At 54.3% G+C, this 22,992-nt stretch overlaps 1 protein-coding gene across 1 annotated transcript in view; it reads left to right on the top strand.

Moving 5' to 3' along the window:
* Positions 1 to 22,992, top strand: part of nckap5l (NCK-associated protein 5-like) — a 25,819-nt gene continuing 2,827 nt past the window's right edge. Inside the window, exons 1-13 of the mRNA XM_056602329.1 lie at positions 1 to 572; positions 7,350 to 7,494; positions 15,219 to 15,361; positions 15,714 to 15,782; positions 15,903 to 15,941; positions 16,162 to 16,281; positions 16,858 to 16,950; positions 17,042 to 17,470; positions 17,555 to 17,794; positions 17,838 to 20,404; positions 20,564 to 20,669; positions 21,003 to 21,066; positions 22,189 to 22,467. Of these exons, the coding sequence (XP_056458304.1) occupies positions 15,230 to 15,361; positions 15,714 to 15,782; positions 15,903 to 15,941; positions 16,162 to 16,281; positions 16,858 to 16,950; positions 17,042 to 17,470; positions 17,555 to 17,794; positions 17,838 to 20,404; positions 20,564 to 20,669; positions 21,003 to 21,066; positions 22,189 to 22,467 (4,138 nt within the window). The 5' untranslated portion in view covers positions 1 to 572; positions 7,350 to 7,494; positions 15,219 to 15,229. The remainder of the gene's footprint in view (positions 573 to 7,349; positions 7,495 to 15,218; positions 15,362 to 15,713; positions 15,783 to 15,902; positions 15,942 to 16,161; positions 16,282 to 16,857; positions 16,951 to 17,041; positions 17,471 to 17,554; positions 17,795 to 17,837; positions 20,405 to 20,563; positions 20,670 to 21,002; positions 21,067 to 22,188; positions 22,468 to 22,992) is intronic.

A 22,992-nucleotide genomic window follows, 5' to 3' on the forward strand; every position in this document is an offset into this window, starting at 1 on the left:
AAATGAGCAAAGTGAGCAGTTTGAGTGCAACATGCGCAGAGCCGGGCCGTGTTTGGCCTCTGTGGAGCAGGGCGGGTTTCTGGCCATGTGATGACATCACCGCTCAGCGCTGGAGGAGCCGCAGCATCCCGCTCAGTCAGTACCAGGGGGACACGGTACGGGGTAGTAGTACCAGGAGGACGCGGTACGGTGTCGGGTTAGTACCAGGACACACGGTACGGGGTCGGGTTAGTACCTGGAGACACGGTACGGGGTAGGGCTAGTAGTACCAGGTGGACACGTTACATGGTGGTAGTACCAGGACACGGGGTAGGGGGTAGTAGTACCAGGACACACGGTACATGTTAGTACTAGAAGGACACGGTACGGGGCAGGGTTAGTAGTACCAGGACACACGGTACTTGTTAGTACCAGGAGGACACGGTACGTGGTAGGGTTAGTACCAGGAGGACTAGGGTAGTAGTAGCAGGACACACGGTACGTCGGTACAAGGAGCGTCAGGGTTAACGTCGTCCGTTCGGTTATCGGTGATGGCCCAACCGATCCAACTGAAGAATTATTAACCAGATGAGGTGAGTCTCGCTTTGTTTCTTAATCCTCTGTTCCTTGGTTTACAGGAGAGCTTTAGTGAAAGACCGAAAGTGAGCATATGCGTTTTAATGCGCCAGTCAATAAACCAACGGCTCCATAGCTCCTCCATAGGGGGACTAGGTGCTGTGTTTCCCGGAGACTAAGGGCTGTGTTTCACGGGGACTAGGGGCTTGTGTCCAGGGCGTAGAAGCGGCTCCTGGACCGTCTATGTGTTGAGGGCTATATCCAGGGCAGCTATCAGCTACCACAACAAGAGAGAAGAAAAGCAGTCCTATAGCTTTCTATCTCTAGGTTTAGGTTCTTCTGGTCCATACATGAGACCACTACAACAGGCCAGGCCCCACCAGGCTGGCTTAGGGATCTGGTCTTGTTTACAATCAGAAAGGGGAACTGCTGATTCCTCTCCAGGACGAAACAATACGATAAACACGGTGACGTTTAACCGTCCTACATGAATGAGTTTATAAGTGATGCACTTCTTCACTTATAAACGAGTGTTTTGGCTTTGATTTCAATCGCTTGGAACCAAGTGGCACTGAATTAGTATTGATATTCAGTACTGTGTAACACCATACAGAAAATACATGCTTATTTTAACAAGTATGCGTCATATAAACCCTTCCCAGTTCATTATAACATGGTTTTAATGAAGATCCTGTTGGAGACATCTCAAAAGTAGAACAACATGCTTTTTACCTTGGGGTGTTGGACTTGGGTGGGGTGGTGGACTCAGTCCTCGGTGTGTAATGATGTGCCAATATTAATCTGGCACTTGATTGTCATGCATTTCAAGTTTCGTGACATTTGAACAATTGAATCATCAGAACATCATGAATATTCATGAAGAATGTATGTGGAATGTAAAATACATTAGACAGCCACGAGCAAACAACAACTATTCTGCTTGTGTCTTTTACATGAGATGCTGTCCTCTATGACATTATCACCCCTAGAATGCAGTTCAATTCAGTTAAAAGAAAACTTTCATTAACGGTATCAATACAATGTATCTTAAAAATATATATACTTGACACTTATGACCTATGCTCGGGGAAGTTTTTTTTGGTTTAAATTGTCCATAAACACTGCAAACAGCAATATATCAAGCGGATATAACAAACATGATGTTGAGTATTTCTTATTTAATCTCACAACCTTCACAGACACAGTGCTACATCTGTATTGACATCATATATGTCTGGTATCTATTCCTGTATTGTTAATGGGTACAGTGTTAACAAATAGCCTTCAAAAGAGAGTTTTCTCCCCGTGTGGATGTAACGTGGAGGCCAGGACGTCAGCATGCCGTTGGTCTCTCACTCCCGATGACCTCATCATCCCTCGGGGCTGGATGTGGTTCTAGTCTATAGATCTAGATTACATATGGTTTGCTCTGGGCTTTGAGCCTGTTTGAAGCTCTATAAAAGCCCTCTCCTGAGTGCAACTTTGCGATAGCGTATCCAAGCTGTAGGGCATGACATCATGAAGAGCGGAGTCACATATTGGAGTGTAATGGGCATTATAAGTGTTGGCTCTCGCTGTTGGCCTCTTATTGTTTCCAGATGTTCTGTAAGCCTTTGTGTCCCACATCTTGTTGCAGCAGTCTTCTAGACGCTCTGGGACTAGTAGAGAACAATGTGTCAGTCTAGTTGTTTACCATTTGGCGGCTGGGTCTGTTAACATAATCAGTCCCTCCATTTTTTAAAGACTCCTATGGGACACTGCCAATCAACCACGTAGCAGCATTGTAGCATAGCAGCATGCTAATGAACGGCTAACACAATGTTACATAGACTACTTAGTACCATAACTAGGGACTTGATGGTGGCCATATTGAGCTTAAGCCTGCCAACTGACAGACAGCATTAGTTTACTGGGGGGGGGGGGGGGGGGGTTGTTGTGTGCAGACAGACCCTCCCCCAACCAGGGCCTGTCTCCCAGTGTGCTCCCTCACATGGCTTCAATGCTCTGGCTTTGAAGATAGGCCAAGCCGGGGCTCGGTGGGGTCCCTCCTTATCAGCCAGCGCTGAGACCCAGCGATCCCCCTCGGTCTGATGTATAAGGAAGTACTGCTGTCGTCACCATGCAGGGAAGGCACCTCTGGGGCAGGCCTCAGCCCGGAGACATTACCCTGCAGAGTGGAGTCATGTGTGGTATGGGGGAGGGGCTGGGGGAAGGTCTCATCAAGATCTCTACCGTTAGGGGACACACACAGATATTCAGATTAAAGCAGTTATCTTTTCCTGCATTTGTTTCCCACTAAAGCCTTTTGTGTGTGTTCTCTCTTTGAAGTGACAAACTACCACCGGTTTAGTTTCTGGTTTCGCTGCATTTGTGCGAACTTAACAGGCCGTGTTAACAAGCCCTGGGCCCATGCTGCTGATGCCGCCATCTCGTCAGGTTCAAACAAAGTCTCGGAGAGACTGCTGTGTTGAGTTGGAGTACCGTCCAATAGCAAGGTAAAGGTGTGTGAGTGCAGAACCAAAATCCCTGGGCTCTGTCAACATTCACCCCAAAGAGGAATCTTTGGTCACCCAAACATTAAGGTTGGCCAAGCTAAGCCTTACCTTAAAGCTGTAACAAACATCTGATTCATCGCACCGTCCAGGGAAAATATGGAATGTAGCTTTAATCAATTCAGGCTGGCAGGTCCATTGCACGTCCTGTTTGGCCAAGGAGCGAATAAATGGCCCCAATTGTTTTTGGGGAAAATAGGGATCCATCTATTAGATTGGGTTGTGTCACTTTCCCCTCATATCCATAATGGCGTCAATGAAGGGTACTTTGACAAAAAACATCAGCTACACCACAGGGCTCTGTGTGACGGCCGTGTAACAGCCTCCGTCCTGAACAGGGCTCCTTTGTGTGCTCTGGCGTTTATTTGGTTTTGCTCTTGAAATAAGATGTTATTGCAGAGCTGGTTGCATCCACCTCCACGCTCTAATCCCCAAATCCCATTCCCACAAGGTGCTTAGTGAGCCTGGGACCGGGCCAACTTTCACTGTTTTCAGATTCTTATTGGCTCCCTGCTCCGGCCTCTCACTCCATCTGATCTCTGCACTATGAGCCAACACTGAGCTCCACTAGAGCTCCAGATCCTGAGGGGAGGACGTGGATGATGTGGAAAGGGTGCAGACTGGGCCCAGCCAAGCCGGTTACGGGCTAGTCAGAGCGCTGGTGTCTGCTGTCCAGATGTGCAAGTATTGTGTTGTGCCAAATCAATCACGTGCCCTCCCCCCTCCAGACCTGTTTAATGGTTGTGTGTGTGTGTGTGTGTGTGTGTGTGTGTGTGTGTGTGTGTGTGTGTGTGTGTGTGTGTGTGTGTGTGTGTGTGTGTGTGTGTGTGTGTGTGTGTGTGTGTGTGTGTGTGTGTTAGTAGGGCAACGTTTCTGGGGTGCAATGTTGTTTCTGACCTGGATTATATTTTCCCCATTTTCTTGGTTGAGTTATTGGATGTGAAGGTGATTCATTGAGGAATCAGGTTGTGAAGACATCTGCTGACACAGATGGAAATGGAGGTGGGCGTGTTCCTGTAGCAGAGGAGGGCTTTCCCTCAGCTCGTGGTCTGGGTGGCAAGAGGACGGTCTCACTCTCAGTGTTACCCCGGTGTGAGACCCACATGGCCCTGAACAAATGGTTTTCATCACACGGTGGTTCATCTACACACGGATTGCCGTTGCCAAAGAATGAGAGTATGACTAAAGTTTGAACACGGTGGTTGCGTGGACGCGTGTGGCTGGAGGAACGAATCTGGATCAGCACCCCGCCCAGAGCTGTCTGTGATGGCTCACCGCTCCAGCCCTGCACCTCATAATGAGCTTTGTCTAAGCCAAGGCTTTATGCAAATCGACAAAGGAGGCCTCCACCGACACCGCCGGGCCTCCACAGCCCAGCTGTACATCCTGCCCCTCACATCTCTACAAGGTGGATGAGCTGTCTCATGGCGCCCTGCACATTACAGCCCATTAAAGTGTCTGCCTCTCAATGGGGGGGGATACCCCACCAGTGTGATTTACAGCCCTCATTCTCCCCCACAGCTCGCTCTGCAACAGCCTTTGGAACTGAAATCAGAGTGGTCCGTGAGAGGCCATCTGCCAGGGGGTGGTGTGGGTTCATCTGCCCTGTGCACGCTGTCCTCGGGGACACGTTCTGCTCTGCCGCTGTGTAGTTCTTGGTGTCACCTGGTGTCGGGGACTATTAAGGTTGTTCTAATGGTTGTTTGAATGAAAACCCCTGGAGACCCATGCTGATGCAGCCCTATGGCGCGTTTCCACCGGAGGGTGCGGGTCGGTTTCGGTGCGCAAAGTTGCGGCACGTATCGCGTTTCTGGACAACGGCGAAAGCTTCGTTTATCGAAGAAAATGTCGGGCAATGGTTTGCCGGCCTTCTTGGACGTCCTACATTGTTGATCTTAGTTCATTGTGCGCCTTCTTCTTTTTTCTTGGATTTATTTGAAGGCTACACTGTGTCGGGCTGCTATGAGGTCCTGATGCTAACGTAGCTGCCGCGGCTATCACCATCCAGCCCCCCCCCCCCCACCATAAGGGTACTGTCGGCGGTGGAACCGCGAGCCGTAACTCAGCCGCACTTAACCGCACCCTCACTACTCCACCAAGCCGCACCGAACCGACCCGCAGCCTCCGGTGGAAATGCGCCACTACACGCAGTCTGGTAGTAGGCCTGCCGACGCTCATTCCAGGAGTGTGGTGGTCCAAAAGGTTTGCCGGTGAGCCGTCTGTTAGGCAGACGCATGTTGACCTGCTCCTTGACCCTCCGGCTGTCTGTGTCTAGGTACAACAGGAGTACAAATGTTGTGTGGCACTCAGAGACTCATGGGGAGAGGGGAGACAATGGGCCGGTTTATGTGGAGGGATATTTGTGGTTCCCAGTGTGTCGCCCCAGGGCACCATGTGACTCCCATTCAGGGCCTCCCTCTCAGCCCTCTGACCCTGAGTGAACATCCCCATTCATCCTTCAGATGTGTGTGTGTGTGTGCCATCCCATCCCATCAACCCTCAGCGACCTACAGCCCCTGTACTGAGGAGGACCTAGGAGTCTCCCTCCATCAACCATGTGCTGTCACTTCACCACCAACGCTTTGTAATGCACAAACATGGGCAGCCTCTGGACAGGATCATCTGCCCCTCTCCTTCCTCTCCACCAAGGGGACGAGGAACCTGATTGGCCAGCTGTGGTCCATCCTCAGAGGGTAAAACCCTCATTGGACCAGCTCCTTTGATCCTGGTGATTTGTTATGTGAGGTCTGATGTCCAGAGTGCTCAGGGTTCCAGTGTGTTGACACTCTGTTAATCCTGCTCCCTTTAATCCTACTTCCTTTGATACATTTTGACTTTTTGTTTGACTTTTTATTTAGCGTCTTTGAACATTTGTCGAAGATTATTACTTATTATTTGTGTGTGTGTGTGTGTGTGTGTGTGTGTGTGTGTGTGTGTGTGTGTGTGTGTGTGTGTGTGTGTGTGTGTGTGTGTGTGTGTGTGTGTGTGTGTGTGTGTGTGTGTGTGTGTGTGTGTGTGTGTGTGTGCGCACGTATGCGTGCGTCCCGCCCAGTACGGGGGTTTATTCCAGTCAGGTTTTATGTCCAGCCACTTAGGGTCAAATAAAGGAAAGGACTTGCCAAGTATTGAAATGTCATCGAAGTGTGTTTGCTTCTACACAGCTTTTCTTGTACACAGTGAGTCTCATTTGTATACAAACAGTATGGAATGTGTTTAGCGCACATTGTTCATCAGTGAGTGACCGTAACGTTGACATAGCTCATGGGATGGTTTTCTCCCTTTCCTTGTTGGTTTCTATTGGTCAAGACGGAGTCCGTCGAGCGGGGGTTGCTGAGCCTCTATTAAACAGGAAACCAGTCCTGTAGCGTCTGAAGCAGACCATGCTTCAGGTCCGCCCTGTGAGCCGGCTGTTGAACACCTTCATTGCCAGGGACTCCGTCCAATCCAACTCAACTTCTCTGCAAAGGCCGGATTCACTGCAGTTAAATCCAGACGCAGATTCTCATTGTCAGGCAAACTTTTCAAATCATCTCAGATTTGGCGGTTTCAATAATCCATCAATACATTTTCTGAATGCAGTGAAGAACAGAACCCTCTCTTTTCTTGGCGCTCTATCTTTCAGAAGGTAGTCCGGGGGGGGGGGGGGGGGGGGGGGGGGTGGAGGATTCAATCCAACGCTTACATCTGATGTGATGACAAAGAAAGTCCTCTTGGCGTAGACTCGTCCAGGCCTCCTATGGGAGCAGAGATGTCCACGGTGACAGTGGGATATCCTCCAAGAGTCCCCTCCTTTGTCCGCTACATGCAAAGGCCTCCTTTGAAATACAACCTCCCCCTCTGCTCCTCTCCTCTGGGCGGCTCCGGCAGCGGGGGGGTTAATGCTGAGCAGCGCCACCAGCAGCAGGGCAGAGAGAGGCAGGAGTTGCAGGAGGAGGGGAGGAGGGGATGAGGGCCCAGGGAGCAGGGGAAGGGGGTGGGGGCTGGTCCACAGCTGTTGTAGTAGGCAGGGTCTATCGGGGTAGGAAGCCTGCCTCACTCGTCCTGGAACAATGGGAGACGTAGCTGGCTCTGCAGAGAGGCCAGGCTACGCACATACACACACACACACACGCACACATACACACACATGCGCTGTCGTGCCCACGGAAGCTGTGTTTCTAGCCCGGGAGTAGAGGGTTAGGCTAACCCTAGCTGTGGTGGGTGGCAGTTCTCTGGAGTAATGCTGAATCAAATCTCTTTCAGTCCAGGAACCAGTTGAACCAAGTGAGAAGCTGCTAGCCTAGCGCCCCCTCTGTAGCCTCTTCCTTTACCGGGTTTCTGGATCTCCCTGGTGTGAGGATCTCTGATGCTGTCAGTGGGGAACAGAGACGACCGTAGCCACAGCAAGGTGAGGAAGCCCGACCAATACAGCTGAGCTGTGTCTGAATGTGTGGTGTATGTTGTGTCTCCGCTCTTGCTCTGGAGCAGTGATTGCTGTGCTCCAGTAGCACACTGGTAGCTAGACGATGTAGCTAAAGTATAATCTGGGTTTAAAATGATGCAATGACGGAGGGCCAACTAAGGTTTTGCTATTCTTGAGATTAAGGCAATAGATGGAATTATAAGGGCAGGTCTGTTTGTCTGGGTTTGTGTGAGGTTTTGTTAATATGGGGGCTCTAGCATTCATGAGATTGTTTTCTTAAGCTAGTCTATCATTTTTGGCATGCAAGCAAAGCAAATGCACCTTCCGTAAGTTATTTTTTATGTCAACCAAAACGCGTGGAACGTGGGTGAGGGTGGAAACGTAACAATGTGTCGTAAATCTGCCGGATGGGGGGCTGTGTGTGTGTGTGTGTGTGTGTGTGTGTGTGTGTGTGTGTGTGTGTGTGTGTGTGTGTGTGTGTGTGTGTGTGTGTGTGTGTGTGTGTGTGTGTGTGTGTGTGTGTGTGTGTGTGTGTGTGTGTGTGTGTGTGAAACCTTAGTGATGTCAATGCATGGGAGTAGGGAGATATAAACAACAAAATGAGTGTCTTTCTTCAGTGTGGTAGACCTTTACTTCCTTTGTGGAGAGGGGGGGTTATATACAGTACGTGGCTCTGAACCAACCTCTGGCCTCTAGGAAGGCAGACACCAGCCTCCCATCCCCCTCCTCTGCTGCCTCATCTCCTCATCCTAAATGTTGCCCTTGTTAGAAGTGTCTGCCATTAGAGGTGTTTCACAGAGGAAGGAACCCCGCTCTGCTGGATCCTCTGTCTGTGCCCCCCTTCCCCCTTCATTGGTTTCACTTCTTCAATATGCATCAGAAACATTGCGTCTATGATTGTGTTTCTGAGCTGGTGTTGGTGTGGAGACACCCCCCCCCCCCCCCCCCCCCCCCCACTTGGCCTACATCTTTTTCGGCGGCGGAGTGCTCCTTCCCCCCCCCCAGCCCGTCTGAACCTCCGTCGACGTGTTTGATGTTCTTTTTGTTGCGGCGTTCACACCGAGAACCTCCTCTCTGTGCAGCCTGGCGATGGAATGGCTGCCGTCTGACTTTTTCGGATCAACCTGCCCCATGCCAAATCCCAGAGTGTGTGACTGACATGATTTAAGAAGCTTTTATGCATTTTTTTCTCCCCTCCTCCTCGCTTGAGCTGCCATTAAAGAATCATCCTGGTGCCCTGATTCCATGAGCTTGGTGCGTCCTGCCCGCGCCATGGCGCCCGGACACTGAGCTCTGAGAGTCGGACGAGCTCGGCATTGGCTGCACATTTATCACCGGCCCTCGCTCTCGGAGCGGACAACATGCTCCACTCTTTTTGAGGATGAATCAGGAGAGCAGCACGGCACCATCTTGGCAGCGCTCTGTGTTCGGCCGCTTCCCCTTTCCGCCTCAGATCGGAGATCACAGATCAGGGGATGGCCTCTCTAAGGCCACACCAGGTGTTTCAACTAGGACGGCTTCTTCTCAGAGCAGTGATCAGCTTGGTTCAAAGCCAGATTGCGAGGACAGATGCTCAACACCCCTAATCCCACTTCAGGTTGAGGAGATCTAAACAAGATCAGCCCCAGTGGCAGCCTGCTTTGGAAAGCCCAAGACTCACAGCCACTTCCTTCCTGTAGGCTACGTTATGGCGCAGGATGTAGGAGCGGGGGACGCGGACGGGACTACCCCTGATTCAGAGTGTAGCAGCAAATTACCCTAATCACCAAAGAACTCAATTCATTGTACATCCAAGATTGGCCCAAATCCTTAAAGAAAAAACCAAAGACACAGGACTGAGGCTCACTGCGTATCGTCTGCATGCCCTGTGTTTATTAAAAAGACATAAAGGGGAGTTCTTAAACGCCGTGTCTACTGAATTATTCATCCCATTTTCTTTCATTACACTTTCCAATGAGTCAGAGATGAAAGGGAAGAAGAGAGGGAAGGAGGAGGAGGGAGGGAGAGAGAGAGAGAGAGAGAGAGAGAGAGAGAGAGAGAGAGAGAGAGAGAGAGAGAGAGAGAGAGAGAGAGAGAGAGAGAGAGAGAGAGAGAGAGAGAGAGAGAGAGAGAGAGAGAGAGAGAGAGAGAGAGAGAGAGAGAGCAACATAGAGGGAGACATGGGGAAGATGAGAGGGAGGGGGAGAGAGAGAGCGACAGAGGGAGAGCAACATAGAGGGAGACATGGGGAAGATGAGAGGGAGGGGGAGAGAGAGAGCGACAGAGGGAGACATGAGGAAGATGAGAGGGAGGGAGGAGGGGGAGAGAGAGAGAGAGACAGAGGGAGACATGAGGAAGATGAGAGGGAGAGAGGAGGGGTAGAGAGAGAGCGACATAGAGGGAGACATGGGGAAGATGAGAGGGAGGGAGGAGGGGGAGAGAGAGAGAGCGACATAGAGGGAGACATGGGGAAGATGAGAGGGAGGGAGGAGGGGGAGAGAGAGAGAGAGCGACATAGAGGGAGACGTGGGTGTGTAAGCTGGGTGTGGGGGTGGATCTCCTCCCTCTGGTTTCCCTTGGCTCTGAGATACACACACGCACACGTAGTGTGTGACCCCATGCCTCCGCTAGCCCAAAGGGGACCCCCAGCCTCAGGGCCCCCCCGGTCCCCGAAGGCTCGCTGAAGGAGGACACAACTGACCAACGGCGTCACCTGGTCCCTTCCCCTCCCCTCAATTTGTCTGTAGAGCTGTAGGTAGCCATACATTTGTGTGGAAGGTTGGGGGGGGGGGGGGGGGGGGGGTGTGTGTGTGTGTGTGTGTGTGTGTGTGTGTGTGTGTGTGTGTGTGTGTGTGTGTGTGGTTACGTTGGTAACGCTGTGGGGGAACATTCAGATAAGGATTTGCACCAGCACCCGGGGGAGACCCACCGAGCGAGCCCGGCCCGTGTCTCCCTCTAATCCCACCGATTCACCCCCCTGTCCTTTGTTTTCTCTCTCCAAGCTCTCTGGGTGTGTGGGCGAGAGAGAGCCGCCACCAGGGGTAGGATCTTATAGGGAGCTGATGGGTTAGTGGGGGGTCCCCTGGACCTCCATTGGTTTGAATCAAGGGAAATGTTGCTTCACCAAAGAGTCCAACTCAGACAGTTTGAGCCAGCTCCAGGTCTAGAGCTCCTCTTGTTCCGGCCCGTGGCCCTGGTGTCTCCACAGCGTTGATTTCGATATGCAAGGTATCCATTTTACTGCTCTTTCTGTCGGGGGAGGATAGCGAGACGTGGCGGGCTCCCTCGCTCGGAGACAAACACATGATACGGCCGGCCCTCTGATTGGAGCTCTTTGTTGACACGCGGCGACACAGATATAGACTGCAGCCCTCCAGGGAGAGCACTGCTGCTGGGGTCGGTCTGAAGCCGTTCCCCCCCCCCCCCCCCCCCCCCCCCCCCTGGATCACTTTCTATCAAAGACCTGCTACTGGTCTATTGTGGACCATGTGGTCTGATCTATTGTGGACCATGTGGTCTGGTCTACTTTGGACCACCCAGTCCGGTCTACTGTGGACCAGGTGGTCCGTTCTACTGGGTACCTCATGGTGCAGGCTGTCACTGTGGGTGAAAGTGTTGGGTGTAAATGGATGGACTCTAGGTGGGCGGAGGAGTACTATGGGTACGTTGTAACTCTAGTATGTGGGGCCATAGGTCCATTGTCAAAAGTATCCAAAGACTCCTTTTGGAAATCAACTGACCTGAATACATCAGTATTTCTATTATTTCCTGATTCCAATATATGTATAGGAGTACTAAATGAGGTTAAGGTAAAGCCGTCATCAAAGTGTTCTTGTATGGACAGGATGTGCTGAATGGGTAGAAGGTTCCACTCACCGTCAAACACACACTTCCTTCTTGATGTCATTTCCTGCGTATTGAGCTTGGCACTACTAGACTGTTGTCTAGTAGTGAGTTGATATGGTTCAGGTGGCTGCTGTTGAAGTCCTCTTTGGTGCTGATGTACTTCCTGTTGCACCAGAGATGTAGAGAACAACCCCTACTACACACACAAAGGGCACAGAGGTCCAGCCATGTGGGAAACGGACTTAATTTGCAGAAAAGTTCAGCTGAAGTTCTCAAACTGCCCTACAAGGATGTTGTATCATTGTGACATTCACGCTGGCTTCTTTGTGACTTGTTTTGCCTTGTCCTCTGTGGTGTACCCCTCTACAAACAAACGGCAGTCTGCACTCGCTTTAAATAACTCTGAACTCCTGCTGTTGTGAGTTTGAGGCGAGGCGAGGGCACTCTTGCTGCTTCACAAAATGTAAATAGATGTTGAAACTCCTTATCACACTGGGTGAGACGTGTAAAGTGTGATCCATCCTCCAGCCTCTGGACAATGGAGATATTGAAATAGCAAACTCAATATGCCTGCAATGTCCTGAGGAATGCTCACCACAAGTTATGCTGCTAATGGTGATGATGGCGATGGTGATGGAGGAGCCGTGCTCCCTTCCTCCCACAGTGCAGCTGGTGATGAGGGCTGGGAGCCCCCCAGGGAGGGTCCCCCAGTGGGAGCCCCCCATTGAGAGTCCCCCAGATGTCAGGGTGCAGCCCGTCCCGTGGAAGGCGGCCCCAGAGACTCTCGGCTCTCTCCTCACTCCGACATCGCTGTCAATAGCCCACTGTGTGTGTCGTACGGCACATTCGTCTCTCTCACTTCTCCCACAATGTGCCTGTCTGTAAGACTATCTCTCTCTGTCTGTGTGTGTCTCTCTGTCTCTGTCTCGCTCTCACTCTGTGTGTGTCTGTCTCTCTCTGTCCGTCTCTGTCTGTCTCTCTGTCTGTCTCGCTCTCACTATGTGTGTGTGTGTCTGTCTCTCTCTGTCTGTCTCTGTCTGTGTGTGTCTCTCTGTGTCTGTCTCTGTCTCGCTCTCACTATGTGTGTGTGTGTCTGTCTCTCTCTGTCTGTCTCTGTCTGTGTGTGTCTCTCTGTGTCTGTCTCTGTCTCGCTCTCACTCTGTGTGTGTGTCTTTCTCTCCCTCATGATGGAGTTCCAGTATTGTGCTCCTCTTCTTCCTGCGCATCAAAAGAACCCACAGTCTGCGACGCAAGGCCGCATTATTTTTAGACTGTGTTGTCTTTGGTACAACGCTGTAATTTCATGTGAACGTTCTTCGGCACACACGGACGTGGGTTTGTGGTCACCTCCAATGCCCCCACCCCGCCCACCTCCACCTTTTCCACTCCTGCCCACCAAAGCTTTGATGGGCATTAGCCTGGAGAAGGGCTGGTATTTATAGCCACTCAATAAGAAGCCGTCAGCCAAGGTTAAGTGGAAGGTTGTATATCTTTATCCCTCCTCAGATGGGCTGCATTGATTCAGAGGCTCCATTATACGCTGGAGGTCCGGCAACCTTAGTCCAGCCCAGAGGTAGCCTCGGTCCAGAGGTAGCCTCGGTCCAGAGGCAGCCTCGGTCCAGAGGCAGCCTCGGTCCAGAGGTAGCCTCGGTCCAGAGGCAGCCTCGGTCCAGAGGCAGCCTCGGTCCAGAGGCAGCCTCGGTCCAGAGGTAGCCTCGGTCCAGAGGCAGCCTCGGACCAGAGGTAGCCTCGGTCCAGAGGCAGCCTCGGTCCAGAGGCAGCCTCGGTCCAGAGGTAGCCTCGGTCCAGAGGCAGCCTCGGTCGAGCCCCATTGTCAGCCCACTGGGGCTGCTGCCTGGTGGTGGGAACAGGGAAGGGTAGACGTTCACGCCACGGCACATTGGCCCATGTGGGTCAATCATTTCCCGGTAAATGTTTTCCAGGATCCATCTGCTGGAATAAGAGCTGCGTCGAAGCACTCCAGCTGGCCCCTGTGCGATCCTCTAGAACCGGTTCAAACTAATGGGCTGCACTTAGTGGGGCTGGGCACCAGCCTCTGGTTTATCATGGCCACAATTATAGGGAATCTCACTGTATGGCTGTGTCTGATTCCATGCTGGTGCATTCCACGCTCCATGAGGGAATTTACATCTGACCTTCATTGCGTTGAGCTCTATATGCAAATCTTGGACCGGTGAAACCGGTTCTGAACATTAGCTTTCTCTTGGGAAAGAGAGTGAGACATTTACATTCGCTCTATCATGTATTGAACAGGAATAATGACACTGTCTTCCTACATGGGAAACCTGCCAGAGGTTCAGGTAGGGCTGCAACAAAAAATCGATAAAATCGATAAAAATCGATTACTAAATGCATTGGCAACGAATTTGGTCGTCGATTCGTTGAGTCGCGCGATTAATAAGTTACTCGTAGTCACAGCACTGTTTACAGCCAGCCGGCGACAAGTTGGTTCATGGTTCATGCACGCCCACAGCGAGCTTTAGTGTGAGCGACCACAGCTTGTATTTTGGTCATATCTTAACACTGGACTGTAGGCCTACATTAAAGTGAAACAAAACTGTCTTTGGGTTAAAAAAACTCCTTCAACTCAGTATCCGTCTAGTCCAACCGAAAACTGTCAGCTGCTGCTGCTGCAGACGTTGTGCAGACGGGCTCGGAGTCGGCACCGCGTGCATCAACAGTCAATCAAAGCAGCGGTAGTAATCACACAACCGGACAGTGTAGAAAGTCCCGTCAGTTAAAAATAGTAATGCAGATTTTAAATCCATGTTAAAATCGGCAGGATATAGAGCTAGTTAGCTTAAAAAGAAAAACTGACCAATGGTCACAAACAGTGTCAAATGTGATGTGTTCAGGTCAGCTCACCTGTTTAATGTCTTATCTTGGACTATCATCATCTTAACAGCAATTAAAGCAATATTACAAGTTCTATTTCAAGGAGTCTCGAAAAAATTGTATCAATAGGTTTGACCGGTTAACCATGGACATCCCTTATATACATATAAAAGTATTTCATACATTGTATGTTTTTTTTTGTGTTATCCCAGTTATGTTTTTTTGATTGTTATATTATTTAATATTACTTTTAATAGTTCCGGGACGTTGGAGCAATAACCTGGTGTTTTTACACTTCAGTCTGCACTGTGAATTTGAAGTCATGATCAGTTTTTGAATAAAGATGCGGCAATTACAAATGTGTCTTTTTTTTATCCGAATCATCGATTAATCGAAAAAATAATCGATTATTAAAATCATCGTTAGTTGCAGCCCTAGTTCAGAGGTTGATGGCAATCTTGGCGGAGGAGACAAAGACAACAGACCATAGCTCAGGTGCTTCTTATGTGTGTGAGTGTGTCCCCGGTCTGGTCCGATGTGTGCGTCAGGCCCGTGCCCTCAGCCCTGTCCTGGACTCATCCAGGTGGAACTTAAAGAACTTGGATTGCGTGCGCCCCCGTCTGCTCTTGATGTGCAGCCATGTGTGCTCTAGCCGTAACACACCTGCTCCATGGTCCTGGTCCTCCCCTGGCTCTAGGCCCCACTCCCCTGGCTCTAGGCCCCACTCCCCTGGCTCTAGGCCCCTCCCCCTGGCTCTAGGCCCCTCCCCTGGCGCTAGGCCCCTCCCCCTTGTGCTAGGCCCCTCCCCCGGCTCTAGGCCCCTCCCCCTGGCTATAGGCCCCTCCCCCCGGTCATTGTTTGTGCTTGGGACTTGGTTCTATGAACATCTTTACTGTACCGAAAGCAATATGTATTTTTGTTTCTCCTCCTTTGAACTAATGCACATATTGTAAATCGCTTTGGATAAAAGCGCCTGGTAAGTGCCCTAAATGTATGTGTAAATGACTCCCTTCTCCTTTCTCTTCCAGAGGAGAACATGATGTCGGACGTGACGGAGCAGAGGATGTGTGATGAACCCTTTGGTTCGGACGAGGAGGGAGAGGAGGCGGACGTGGAGTCCTACCTGGAGGACAACAGCAGTGAGCTCATGGACCGACTGAGGGAGTTGGAGGTAGAGGAGATACTCATTCAAACTGCAGTAGATGACAGCTCTATGAGCATGTCCATACATATGCCCGATGGAAGGGAGGGGTTTTCACAACCATGGAACCCTGTGTGACCCTTTCTGCCCTAACCTTTACAACGGCCAAGTTCTCCGGCTAAAAAGGGAATTTTCTCCGCCTTTTCAGTAAATTAATGGAATTTACTGAAAAGGTAACCCCCAAATGATATGAAATCAGACAGAACAAATACATGGAAACACATGCCACTATCTAACCCGTCTAGCGTTTAAGTGTTGAACTAAAGAAGTGAATCAGCATTTAAAGTCCTCACTTCAAGTGTTTGGTGCTTTGACCCCACAGGCAGAGAACTCTGCGCTGCTCCTGGCCAACGAGAGCCAGAGGGAGGCGTATGAGAGATGTCTGGATGAGGTGAGTCTGCAGCCACTCCAGACTTCCCTTTACCCGCAGTCTTGTCCTTTCAGGCATCAGTCACGAATAAAACCAATCAGTGAAATGTTTTGCTCATTACCGTCTCCCCTTTTCATGAAGGTGGCCAACCATGTGGTCCAAGCGTTGTTAAATCAAAAGGTAAAGAACCATACAACGCTAACAAACACTTTTATTTACTATTATTTTATCGCACAAAAAAGAGTGGATTTGTCCTTAATGATTGTGTGTGTGTGTGTGTGTGTGTGTGTGTGTGTGTGTGTGTGTGTGTGTGTGTGTGTGTGTGTGTGTGTGTGTGTGTGTGTGTGTGTGTGTGTGTGTGTGTGTGTGTGTGTGTGTGTTTGTGTGTGTGTTCCTGTAGGACCTGAGAGAGGAGTGCATCAAGCTGAAGATGTTGGTGTTTGACCTGGAGAGACAGAACCGCGCACTGTGTGAGCTCTTCCAGCAGAAGCTCCCCAACCACCCCACGACACACTACCAGGTACCCCACTACCCTGTACCCCACTACCCTGTACCCCACTACCATGTACCCCACTACCAGGTACCCCACTACCAGGTACCCCACTACCAGGTACCCCACTACCAGGTACCCCACTACCAGGTACCCCACTACCATGTACCCCACTACTAGGTCCCGGACTAGCAGGTACCCCACTACCATGCACCCCACTAGTAGGTACCCCACTACCATGTACCCCACTACCAGGTACCCCACTACCAGGTACCCCACTACCATGTACCCCACTACCATGTACCCCACTACCATGTACCCCTCAACCATGTACCCCACTACTAGGTCCCGGACTAGCAGGTACCCCACTGGCAGATCCCTAGTCCTGTCAGAGATTCAAGGAAGTGGTTCATGGTTGCATCAGTGGAGCTCCTCTGTGTGTGTGTGTGTGTGTGTGTGTGTGTGTGTGTGTGTGTGTGTGTGTGTGTGTGTGTGTGTGTGTGTGTGTGTGTGTGTGTGTGTGTGTGTGTGTGTGTGTGTGTGTGTGTGTGTGTGTGTGTACTTCAACAGTGTCCTCCTAACTGCCTCATGAACCTCTGGTTTCAGTTCCCCGCGGGCCCCCTCCCAGACTACAGTGCCCAGCCGCACCCCGACCCCACCAAGCAGGTGGAGGCTGCACAGACCGAAGCACAGGCCAAGGTGAGGGTCCCGGCGGCCCCATGGGCTCTCAGTCCGGCTGCTACCGTAGAGCCGCCGCCCTCATCCGTCTTCTCTCTCTCCCCTCCCAAAGGGTAACGGCTACCGCACACAGCACACCTCCCCGGGCCCCCGGGGGCCCGCCGCCTCCATGGAGGCCCTCTCCCCCTTCTTCAAGAAGAAAGCACACATCCTGGAGGTCCTGCGCAAGATGGAGGAGACGGACCCGCTCAAGTTCCACCCGTCCACCACCAGCCTGTCGTTCTGCGACTACAGCCAGGTGCTGATGTCCACCGAGGCCGTGCTGGCGGCCACCGCCGAGCCCGTCCCCCTGCAGCTGCCCCCCAAGGGCCACCTCCACCACCACCACCACCTGCCCCGCTGCCCCTGCGCCTGCCCCGAGGCGGACGGCCCCCCGCACGCCAACGGGGACGGCCCGCTGCAGCGCGAGGCGGGCGGGACCAAGGGCTGCGGGTTCCACTGCGGCAGGGGCCAAGAGGGCCCCTCCAAGCCCTGCGCCCACGTCTGTAGCGCCCTCGCCGCCGCCGCCGCCGGCCCCCCGCAGGGCCACCCCGCCCCCCCTGCCGCCACCCACTGTCCCGCCAAGAGCACAGCGGGGCCGGAGCCCGCCGGCCCCGCCCCCAAACACTGCAGCAAGAATGAAAAGCACCAGCCGCTCGCACAGGCGGCCAATCAGAGCCACGAGGCGGCGGCGGCGGAGCTCGACGCGGCGGGCCCTCCCCCGGGGAGCCCCCCCCCGGCGGGCGTCTCGGAGGGGCTCTCGGGGTTCTACCCGTCCTCCTCCTACCGGCCCGTCCCTGAGAAGGAGGGCCAGGCGGAGCCCTCCGTGCACAACGGGCTCCCCCCGCCCCCCCCCGGCCCCCGAGGAGCCCTCGCTGTCGGACGTCCCGGAGCGGGACACGGCGCGGCGGGTCCCCCCGCGCTGCCCCCCGGCCGAGGGCAAGGCGGCGGCCGCCGGCTCTCCGTCCAAGCTGCTGAAGTTCCTGAAGATCCCGGGCGTGGGGGAGAAGGCCCCGTGCGCGGCCCCCGCCGGCCCCGTGCGCCTCAGCCCGCAGCTCACGCGCAGCTCGCGCATCCCCTGCCGCACCAACACCTACGAGGTGTACCACTCCCCGGTGCCGCCGCGCCGCGCCGCCACCGCCGAGCGCTGCCCCCCCCAGCCCCCCGCCCCGCCCTCCCGCTCCGAGTCCTACCCCGCCACGCACTCGGCGCCCACCTCCCCCCCGCAGCCCGAGGGGGGGGCCCCCTCCCCGCCCGCCAAGGAGGGGCCCTTCCCCGGCCTCCCTGCCCTCAAGGAGGGGCCCTACGTAGGCCTGTTGGCCCCCAAGGAGGGGCCCTTCCCCGGCCTCTTGGCCCCCAAGGAGGGGCCCTACGTAGGCCTGTTGGCCCCCAAGGAGGGGCCCTTCCCCGGCCTCTTGGCCCCCAAGGAGGGGCCCTACTTAGGCCTGTTGGCCCCCAAGGAGGGGCCCTTCCCCGGCCTCTCTGCTCTCAAGGAGGGGCCCTACATAGGCCTCTTGGCCCCCAAGGAGGGGCCCTTCCCTGGCCTCTTGAACCCCAAGGAGGGGCCCTACGTAGGCCTCTTGGCCCCTAAGACCAGCAGCAGGACGGGCCCGGCCTCCGCCTTACCCAAGGGCCCCGTCCAGACCCGGGTTCCACACTACGAGAACGTGGCCGACCTGCCCGCCCGGGGGCCCGAGGAGGCCCCCGCTCGGGGCCCCGAGGGGCCCCTGGCCCTGGAGAAGAGGCCCAGGCCCTCCTCGCAGGCGGCGGGGTCCGGCAGGAAGCTGGTGAAGTCGCTACCGGAGAGCGCCCTCCGCGCTCCCCCTCCGCAGCGCAAACAGTCCTCTTCCTCGCCCTCCTCCTCCTCCACGTCAGACGAGGAGGGGGAGGAGGAGGAGGGGGAGGAAGAGGAGGAGGAGGAGGAGGAGGAGGAAGAGGAGGAAGAGGAGGAGAGCTCCGTCTGGAGGTCCCACCCCAGCCGGGCCGCCCCCTCGGGTGCGGACGAGGCGCCGGCCGGGCCCCACTACCCCAGGGAGACCCCCATGGCCCAGGACCCCCAGGACCTCCAGCCGCCCCCCCTGCCTCCTCCTCCCCCCCCCCCGGCCGCCCCGGCCAAGAGGAGCGACTCCTCGTCCATCCCAAAGCGGCCGGGCAGCGGGCCGGGCCGCTCCCCGGCCGACTCGGGACACCACGCCTTCAAGGACCGCCTGGCGGCGCTGGGGAAGCTGCGCAGCTCGGAGGACCTGCGCCTCAGGGCGTCGGAGGGCCCCGACGCGGTCGGTGAGGGCCCCGCAGCCCCCGGTGAGGAGCAGGGCCCGACCCTGGAGCGGCCCGCCGAGCCCAGGGAGGGGCCCTCCAGGGAGGGGCCCTCCAGAGAGGGGCCCCCCAGAGAGGGGCCCCCCAGAGAGGGGCCCCCCAGAGAGGGGCCCCCCAGGGAGGGGCCCAGGCACGGGAAGCGCTCGGACTCGCTGGACGGCAAGGCCAAAGCTCCCGGCGGGGCTCTGAAGTACCCCGGCCCCTCCCTGTACGAGGCGGGCGCCAAGCCTGCGGGCGGGGCGGCGGCGAGCGGGGGGGCGGCGAGGCCGGAGCCCAAGACGGACAGCCCCAAGAGCAGGATCGGCCTGCCCTCCCCGAGCGCCGACGCGCCCCAGGTACCGCGCAACAGCATGCGCTGTCCCGGCTCCCTGAACCTGGCCTACACCAAGGCCGGCTTCGGCCCTCCCGGCGGCAGCAGCCCCAACAAGATCCCCCCCAAGTCGCCCTCCAAGCCCACCCAGGGCCCCCCGCCGCGGGCGCCCCGGCCGGCCGACGCGCCACGCTACTCCTCCAAGTCGGAGGAGCGCTCCAAGATCGGCGGCAAGGGCAAGAAAACCCCCGCGTACGGGGACAGCCTCCCGCCCCCCCCGCCCAAGCCCCCCGCCGCGGACCCCCAGGAGGCCGCCCCGCCGCCGCCGCCGCTCCCCAGCCCGCAGTCGGCCATCGAGCAGAAGGTGATGAAGGGCATCGAGGAGAACATGCTGAAGCTGCAGGAGCAGGACCGCACGGCGCCCGGCGGCCCAGAGCCCAAGCAGAAGGCGTCCAACGGCATCGCCAGCTGGTTCGGCCTGAAGAAGAGCAAGCTGCCGGCGCTCAGCCGCAAGGCGGACGGCGCCAAGGCCAAGGAGGACAAGTGGCGGATCAGCATCCCCTCGGTGGGGAAGGAGTCCCAGGCCAAGGTGGCGGCGCGCTGCAAGGAGGGCGTGGAGGGCCTGAACATCTCCACGCTCATGGAGAAGGCGGAGGGGCTGCGGCGCGCCCTGGAGGAGGAGCGCGCCTACGTGGAGCGCTCGGGCCGCGGGCACTCGTGCGAGGTGGTGATGGACCCGTCCCAGGGCCAGCTGGCCGTCATGTACAGGGGCGCGCGCTCCGACAACTTCATGCAGCAGCTGCTCAACAGGTGAGGGGGGGCTGTAGGGCATTGGCAGAGGCATAGTAATGTTACGGATGCAGAAAAGATAGTGTTGTAAAAGAATGTAGGTTGCATAAACATGAAGGGGAACCAGCTATGAAGGCACAGCAGGGGCTAACGGTCCCTGTGCGTGTGGGCTGATTGCAGAGTGGACGGGAAGGAGGTGATCAGCGTCCCCCAGCGCCGGCTCTCCTTCGACTGCAAGACGTCCCGACCGGTGTTCACCACGCAGGGCGACGTCATCAGCCACATGGTCAGTGGCCATGGCTCCTGGGGCTCTCCGTCTGTCACTGAGGGGCCGACGAGCGTGTTGAATCAAAGCCGTGGTGGAATAGATACCTGCTGACACGGCGCCGATGTGGCTATTATGTGGGAATATGACGCGCATTAACAACTGCCGTCCAGATGTTGCTAATCGCTCCATCATTGGGCCTGTGTGTGTGTGTGTGTGTGTGTGTGTGTGTGTGTGTGTGTGTGTGTGTGTGTGTGTGTGTGTGTGTGTGTGTGTGTGTGTGTGTGTGTGTGTGTGTGTGTGTGTGTGTGTCTGTTCAACCCCTGACTGGACGCTTGCGTTGCTTGGACACAGGGGTCAGCTGGCGTGACCTCGGACGAGAACCTGGCCGACTCTGTCCACTCACAACACTTTGCAGGTGAGACGGCGAACCAGGGGCTTGTACTACACTTAAGAGTCAACAACAACAATATAATACTACAACATGGACCCCTTAAAGTCAACAACAACACTGTAATACTACAACATGGACCCCTTAGAGTCAACAACACCACTAATATTACAACATGGCCCCCGTAGAGTCAACAACAACACTAATATTACAACATGGACCCCTTAGAGTAAACAACAACACTATAATAGACAACATGAACCCCTTAGTTAACAACAACACTATAATAGACAATATGGACTCCTTAGTCAACAACAACACTATAATAGACAACATGGACCCCTTAGTCAATAACAACACCATAATAGACAACATGGACCCCTTAGTCAACAACAACACTATAATAGACAACATGGACCCCTTAGAGTCAACAACAACACTATAATAGACAATATGGACCCCTTAGTCAACAACAACACCATAATAGACATCATGGACCCCTTAGTCAACAACAACACCATAATAGACATCATGGACCCCTTAGTCAACAACAACACTATAATAGACAACATGGACCCCTTAGAGTCAACAACAACACTATAATAGACAACATGGACCCCTTAGTCAACAACAACACTATAATAGACAACATGGACCCCTTAGAGTCAACACCAACACTATAATAGACAACATGAACCCCTTAGTTAACAACAACACTATAATAGACAATATGGACTCCTTAGTCAACAACAACACTATAATAGACAACATGGACCCCTTAGTCAATAACAACACCATAATAGACAACATGGACCCCTTAGTCAACAACAACACTATAATAGACAACATGGACCCCTTAGAGTCAACAACAACACTATAATAGACAATATGGACCCCTTAGTCAACAACAACACCATAATAGAAATCATGGACCCCTTAGTCAACAACAACACCATAATAGACATCATGGACCCCTTAGTCAACAACAACACTATAATAGACAACATGGACCCCTTAGAGTCAACAACAACACTATAGAGTCAACACCAACACTGTTACAGGCCACATGGACCCCGTAGAGTCAGCACCACCCTCCTGTAGTCGTTATCCAACATGGCCCCTAACGGCCCTACCCCTTGGCCCCTCCAGCGTCCGGCGCCTCCACCTACACCCTGGACAGCGGCATTGGCACCTTCCCGCTGCCCGACGGCGGGGCCGCCGGCCGCAGCCTGTCCAAGGTGCGGACGGGCGGGGCCGCGGAGCCGCGGGGGGGCTCCCCCGGCCGGGTGGCCCGCCGCGCCCGCACTCTGGACCGCGAGATGACGGCCCAGGAGGACGGCTACAGCGCCCCCCACAGGCCGCTGGTGCCCACCGCGCAGTACGGTGCCCTGCTGGAGGGCCGGGGCCCCACGGGGGGCCTCCGCGAAGGTAGGGACCAGCACACCCACTGGAGACTCCCATCATGACCAGTTCACCCAGTGGAGACTCCCATTATGACCAGTACACCCAGTGGAGTCTCCCATTATGACCGGTACACCCAGTGGAGTCTCCCATTATGACCGGTACACCCAGTGGAGTCTCCCATTATGACCGGTACACCCAGTGGAGTCTCCCATTATGACCAGTAGACCCAGTGGAGTCTCCCATTATGACCAGTAGACCCAGTGGAGTCTCCCATTATGACCAGTAGACCCAGTGGAGTCCCCCATTATAACCAGTATACCAGTGGAGTCTCCCACTATGACCAGTAGACCCAGTGGAGTCAGTCGCCCATTCTGACCAGTAGGCCAGTTGAGTCATATATATATATATATTAGAGCTGTCAAGCGATTAAAATATTTAATCGTGGTTAATCGCATTAATGTCATAGTTAACTCACGATTAATCGCAAATTCTTTTTCTATGCTAAATATCCCTTGATTTTTTTGTCCCATAATTCTTCTCATTTTAATT

This window comes from Gadus chalcogrammus, chromosome 1, assembly GCF_026213295.1.
Source record: "Gadus chalcogrammus isolate NIFS_2021 chromosome 1, NIFS_Gcha_1.0, whole genome shotgun sequence".
Lineage (NCBI taxonomy): Eukaryota > Metazoa > Chordata > Actinopteri > Gadiformes > Gadidae > Gadus > Gadus chalcogrammus.